Genomic DNA, 7,059 nt, shown 5'->3' with positions numbered 1-7,059 from the left:
TCTTTTTTCTCCTCTCCCATTAATACGAAGCATAGAGGTCTATTTATAGTTTTTGAGATGAACATTTTAGTAAAAGCATAAAGAATATCAAAACACTAAATAACATGGTGCACATTAATTTTATTAATCACATGTTATTTTTGCAGTATTTAAGTGTCTTAACGACACCACAATTAAATTAAGCTCATTAGATTTCTTTCGCCAAGCTACTCGATCTGACTATAAACATTTTAAATGTTCATATATCTGACCTTCCAACAAGTGTTCTAAAATTTTTAAATACAATTCAATTGATTGATCTAGACTTACTCGAACTTAGATTAAATAAATTTTAATGTCACTGAGTTTTTCTTGTCGATACGCTCAGTTTAACTATAAAATTATTGCAATCGAGGCTCGAGCGATTTTAAATTTAAATTTGGAATGTTTCATGCTCAAAATGCACCAAGAGTCACATATGATGATGAAAATTTCTTGATAACACATCATATGTAAATCATTTTTAAAAAGAAAACCCAAGCTGCATCTTCGATGCTCCATGTTAGGAGTCTTTTTACACTGTGTATAAGTCCGCCATCATTTAGAAGTTTTTTTTCCTGATTCATTTTGCAATTAGAAGTTATTTTTTGCAAAAAAAAAAAATGTCAGTGTAATGATTATCAGAAAAATTATTATATATTTTTTGTAAATATTCATAATTTTTACCACAGTTCTTTTAAAAGTTGTTTTTCTAATCCTTCATGGAAGTAGCTTCATCATTCCACCAATCTTTTTTAAAAGCACAAAAGAATTTCCAGACATCAAAGATCACTCAAATGGAACTGAACTTGAAGGCTTCCCAAACAAAACCTAAGCTTTAAACCACCATTGAAATACCAGCACACCGACCCAAGAAGTGACCTACGTCGCTCACCGATTCATCTGTTCATACTTATCAGGTACACTACCTTCCTTTCGTCTGCTCCTCAAGCTCCAATACCTGGTCATACCTTTCCTTTTCTTTATCACTCTTATTGTAACTTCTCTAAAAATCCTTTTTTTGTCTAAAAAAAACTTTTTTAGGAAAGTTCTTGATCTAGATTAGAAGCTTAATATGAGGTAAAGGATTGCACATTCAACTTTGGCGTTAGGGCTGAGAAAAATCATCGAAAACTGTGATAAAAAGAAATTAAGAATCAGAGAAGGTTAAATTTTGGCCCGAACTCAATCAATCTCGTGTCATTAGCAACGAGTAATGTAGATGAGAAATCATCATTGAAATTATGCTTTCATTTGGTGCGCACCCTGTGCTCCTTATTACATGATAAAGGCAAGATTTTTATTATCTCTTATCATTCTATCCTTGTCTATTTGGTTATATCAATGTTGTATTTCTGCAGTAGAGGAAGAACAAATGTGCGAGAACTCATCTAAATTCATGATTAATGTATCCTTAAGGAACCAGCACTTTAGGTTTATTCAGGGTCATCTTTTTAAAAGTTAAATACACATTTTCATGATAGGTTTAAAACACCAAAATGCTATATATGTGAATATGAAACTTTAGGTGTGAGATATATAAATACACTAGAATTGTGTGCTGTGTATGTTAATTTCCCTAAATATTTTTTCCCCTTATTTTGCACATTCTTCTTATTTGAGAAGAAACTTTTTCTTTCTAGCATCCTTAATATGCAGGTAGCATGTGTATTGCAGCCGAGAACTTATTTTGTTTTAGCTTTACTTTGTATATTCAAACCTGTCATCAACAGTATATCAATAATGAAAGAGAATTTTGAGTGACTTCTTTCTTAGTGAAACACTTTAGGAGTTATATGTGGTATTCTACTCCCCCAGGTCCTCCAAATCTCTAACTTGCTGCAAATAGCCTTCTAATTGTTGTTTGAAGAAATTAAACAGTGCAATTGTAGGGCTTGTTTGGGATGCATTTTTTTTTTTTTACTTTTTTAAATATTGGTTTAGTGTGTTTTTTATATGTATTTATTTTTTTATTTTCAAAAAACAAGTTAACATATTTTTGAAACACCCAAAACAGATTTGATTTCGTTTGAATGTTTGTAAAAACTATCATACTTTAATCAAATATGTCAAGCATGTTTTATTTCAAATCAAAACATAAACAAAACAAAATAAAAACAAAGATAGAAAAAAAAGGTGATTCCAAATGTCCCGTAGTCTTTGGCTTCCGGTTGTCATGTTTTTGTTATATTCTTGACCTGTAATGTTCTATTACGATCCCTGATAAGGCTTGTTGTCTCTTCTCCTATATGTTCGGTCACTCCCAAAAATTTTAATTACATCACCATTTTATTTATGCTTGACATCAATGGTTTTCTTTTCCAAGGCTCTAGTAGATGCCTTTAGTAGTCTGCAATGTTCCCGAGAAATCTACCATGCATCTCCCTTCTCATTTTTGCATGACTCTTTGGGCCACTAGGCTTTGAGCAACTACTGTTTTTTGTTTGAATCAAGAGTTCATGACTCTTCCATGAATAATTTACCATACAGGGAAGAAAAAAATGATAATTCAAATATGTCCAGGCTCTGAATGGCTAACTCATGTTATCAATCTTTTATTTCATTCCACGAAACAACAACGATGTTACAAGAACTGTACTTCTCAATTCTCATTTATGTTTTGAAATGTAAAACTTGTATAGATCACAAATTATAAACTAAGAAGTTTCATAGTTGAATCATGAATGTAAACTTGACGTTGAATGTTCTCAAATTTTGCAACTTTAAGTAGTTCTTTATTCTGCTTGAGGTTGTATATCTACTCTTTATATGTTACACTCAGCCAATTGAATCAGTTTAACACCATTTGGACTTAACTCCCCTTTCTTCCCACCTCAATAACAAAAAGGAAAGAGAAAAATATAAGAAAAAAGGAGAAAAAGAAGAAAAATGGAATTCAGGAATGTGATCTGAGCTTCATTTTCTATTCATAATTTTGAATGCAGGCTCATCGAAGAACCAAAGAGAATGGGATACACAAAGATTCAGTTACTAGCTCGCCTCAAGGTTTTGATTCTTAATCATGATATCTCATCTCACGCAATCTAGAAATTTGTCATGTAAAGTATTTTTCTGCTCTAATTTCTTTGGTTCAATGAATTTCCTGTTTAAAGGTTTACAATAACTAGTTAGAAAAACATCTGCCGAAACCATTTGTTCAATTGTTTTTCTAAAAGCTCTTTTTGGGTTTCTTTTAATGAAGATCTGTTTCTTGGAATCACTTATTGGAGGATAATGGAGATGTTCCTTTTCATTAATTTAGTCCCTAATGACGATCCATTCCTACTTTTCTCGTTGAACTGGTCAGGCGTTGTCGGGATTGAAGACCCAATTCTTAAAAATATTATAGCGTATATTCTATGGAATATTTTGGGGATCAACTTGAATTTTTTTCTTCATGACAGCGTTAACCTTCTATTTAAGGGCATATTCTCTGTTAATATTACAGTGGAACCTTTGTGGTTTTCTGTTGGAGTGCAATCTTTGAACCACACAAATCTTAGTTTCCTCGATGACGTTCTTGTGAATTTCTTTCAGTATTTCATTCCATTCTCAATATCACCAACTCTCCTTACAAATTTTGGTCGGGAAACTTCCCCATCAAACAAAAAATTATAATTTTTGTGACATGGATTAGTTACGAGTTTCAGAATTTCCCAAATTTCCTCAAACTTATTGAGTGCATATCCACATCAGTTTCTGAATGTTTTCTAGGATATCAGCACCAAGATATATATTTTATTATTAAATAAAATTTATTTGATTGGCCAAAATCATTTAACGTTTACCTTGGAGTACAACTAGCTGTACAAATGTGTCCTAGTTTCTGAATTTTACAGCTTCCATCTTAAGCATTACCAGCTGAACTTCTAATGTGTCAGGTTACAAAACAATGCTATCATGCATTATCTTAAGAGTTATGGTAAGGCTTTATCATCTACATATTTTCATCAAGAGAAAAGGCCCACTTTCAGTGGCTTAAATGTGCATAGACCTATCAACATCTGCGACATTTAGTTTTATTAATTTAAGAGATGTACTTTTTGTGGGTTAAAAAATTCCTAACCTTTCTCAACTCTCCTTGCTCCACTATGTTTTTTTTGGTGGTTCTATCTTTTCAAAATAGATATTAGATGAGATGATTTTTTGTTGCAGGGTTTCTGCAACTACAACTATCGACGCCTTTTTCTCTTATGTGGAGATGGAATCGATACAATGTTCTTGCAATCACGCTAGGTGTAAGGTTGGCTTTGCAGCGAAGAATTGACATATGTGATTTTATTTAATATGAGGGGATATTGGAGGACCAGATGAATTTTATTTGGGGTTTAGAGATCTTTAGTAAGCTTGCTTTCCATGGTGTTCGATAGTTTTTTTTTAGTCGTGTTTGTGCTGATTTCTGCTGGCTGATTTATATGGATGCTAAGTGTAGGTTATATTGGAAAGTATGATAGCTGTATATATATATGGTGAGCTTAGGATGTGGAGGGAACGATGCAAGAGCTGTTTTAGGTTGTAGTATGTATATTTTATTGTTTTGGATTTGATGAAAGAAAGATTGGTTGGATGGAGATAGTTTTTGTAGAACGTGCTTTAGTTGGAGATAACATCGAGTGTGGGAACTTTGAGCGAAGCTCTATGACATCTGAAGAAGATATAGGGATGCAAATGAAAGAAAGAAAATACACATATTAAAAATATAACAGTAAAAATAAACTTCATCCAATAGGGTGGTTTCAAGTCACCAAATCAATGAACATAGATAAGCCATGAAGTTTCTCCCAAAGAAGTAGAATGACTTGTGTGCACTCTGAGACTAACTTTGACAATGATGCTTTTCTTTTTTTGGGATAGATTTGGGAGATATTTTATTATATAATAAGTCTTAGACTTGAAAAAAAAAGTTTGTTTTGGTAATGAATAAATTCTTGTTAGATATGCTATTTTTTTCTTTCTTGAGGGAATCAAATTCCTAGTCAAGTTAGAGCCTTGAACAGTTTTTTCTGGAGATATTATCTCCCTCTCCAAGCATGAGGCATGATTCTATCGCTTTGATGACCTTTATCCTCGTACCTTTTATTTAAAGCTCTAAAGCTTTTTGACGGATTGAATGGTTCTTTCTTTTATTCTCTTTTCATAAAATTTAGGTTTCTACGAGCGTTCAATCTCAATAATTGTATTATTTTTCATAGTTTTAAATTTTTAGGGTTATTTCTAATAAATAAACTATTGATTTATCATTTGCATTGATTTAATCACATTATCTATTTTCATCTTCTTGCCACAATCTCTCTTTTCAGCGAAGATAATGAGTTATTGTTAAAATTAAGGGTTTGTGATTTGCAATGTTTTGCGTGCATGCTGCATGATTTTCTTGCATCTATCATAGATCTTCATTAGAAATCCTAGCTATGGTATCTTGCACCATTTGCTTTTCTTTTATTTCTTTATTTTGATTTACTTACTTTTTGGTCCTTTTGAATGATCCATCCATGAGTTTCCCCACAAGGCATTAAACGAGCTAATTGTTTTTTTCTGTTCAAAAGACTTGATTCATAATGCTATCACTATATGGTTAGAGTTGTACATGCCCGCTATCTAGCTACTTGCTATTGACTCGGGTTAGGAGTAATTATGCTTCACTCCCAAATAAATTCACAATTAACACACACACACACACACACACATACATTCTCATGTCCAAAATGGTTTTGGGTTTAAGGTCATCTCTATTTGATTTGGCCATTTTAGCTGTGAACACAATAATAAGATCCTAGTGTAGATTTTTCTTTTGGGCATTTACATACATACACCCAATTCTTATGTATGTACATATCTAACACCTAAACTTTACTTTTTACATCTATACCACTCAAATCTTCTATATCACAAAAATTACCACTATTTTAACTTCTGAAATGTGAAATACACATTTTTATGCATAAGCAAAATGACATATATGTAAAAATTGAAGTTTATGTGTTAGTATGTAAATACATAAGGATTGAGTGGTGCTTATGTAAGTCTTCTTCTTTTTTTAGTATTTCTCATTTTAAGAATGCAGTTTACCATTTTGATAAAGTTTGTAAGGATATGCTACAAATATGTTTTTTCAAATACTGTTTTCCTTGGATTTCCTTCTATAGCGTTTAATCATTGTGTTGGTTTTTTGGCCTGTCTAGGAACTACATATTGATTTTGCCACCTTTGAGCACCCTGCTGTATTGACAGTTGAAGCACAGGTTAGTAGGACCAAAACTGATGCACACTATAGGGGTTATACTAAATATTTGCATTAATAACCATCTTTTTTAGGCTAAATATGTCGGACACTTGGGAGGTGGTCTGAGCAAGAACTTGTTGTTAAAGGTAATATAGTAGGTATCAGAAATTATCTTCTCTGTTCAACTCTTATCGATGATTTCCAATTAATGCGCCTAAGTAGTCCCTGATTATCTGTATGACGCCATTTTAATCTCAGGGTCTATAAAAGTGTCAAATTAGTCGCTATACTCTTTTAATATGGGCTAAAATTTTCCCAATAGAGGACTATTTTAGCTCACATAAATATTTTTGTACAATTTGAGGCTAAAGAAGCCCCTAACAAAGAGTCAGAAAATATTTTGACACTTTTCTCAATAATATCCTACCCCTTGTCTTCTATATTCCGTTGCCTGACATTGAGCTGCTGCTTTTATAGGACAAGAAGCATCGATACTACATGATCTCAGCTTTGGCAGGAACTAATGTTGATCTAAAAGGTTTGTTTTTTATTTTTTTGCCTTATTTAAAAAAAAAATCTTTGTTTTGATATGGAGGGCATGCACTTTTTATAATTGAATTAATTATTATTTTGATTGTTGGATATGCTGTCATCCCCTTATCTGAGCAGTTCTGTCCCAGCGCCTTGGTTTAGGGAAAGGAGGCTTGAGAATGGCTCCTGAAGAAGCTTTGCAGGAAATACTTCAGGTGCATAAATAAGGCTTGAAAGGGGAAGGAATCATAAACATTATGCTGAAAATGTGTGTAGCATGGTTAGCA

The 7,059-nt window shown here is 32.5% G+C and overlaps 1 protein-coding gene across 1 annotated transcript in view; it reads left to right on the top strand.

The window, feature by feature from the left end:
* The first annotated feature begins 753 nt into the window (after positions 1 to 753).
* LOC110023261 (prolyl-tRNA synthetase associated domain-containing protein 1) overlaps positions 754 to 7,059 on the top strand; it is a 30,513-nt gene continuing 24,207 nt past the window's right edge. Inside the window, exons 1-6 of the mRNA XM_020722576.1 lie at positions 754 to 938; positions 2,964 to 3,024; positions 6,201 to 6,260; positions 6,334 to 6,387; positions 6,719 to 6,779; positions 6,911 to 6,987. Of these exons, the coding sequence (XP_020578235.1) occupies positions 2,986 to 3,024; positions 6,201 to 6,260; positions 6,334 to 6,387; positions 6,719 to 6,779; positions 6,911 to 6,987 (291 nt within the window). The 5' untranslated portion in view covers positions 754 to 938; positions 2,964 to 2,985. The remainder of the gene's footprint in view (positions 939 to 2,963; positions 3,025 to 6,200; positions 6,261 to 6,333; positions 6,388 to 6,718; positions 6,780 to 6,910; positions 6,988 to 7,059) is intronic.

This window comes from Phalaenopsis equestris, unplaced genomic scaffold (assembly GCF_001263595.1).
Source record: "Phalaenopsis equestris unplaced genomic scaffold, ASM126359v1 Scaffold000223, whole genome shotgun sequence".
In the NCBI taxonomy this organism is placed as follows: Eukaryota; Viridiplantae; Streptophyta; class Magnoliopsida; order Asparagales; family Orchidaceae; genus Phalaenopsis; species Phalaenopsis equestris.
Note: the sequence above shows the minus strand (reverse complement) of the source record. Positions and strands in the feature narration are given on the sequence as shown.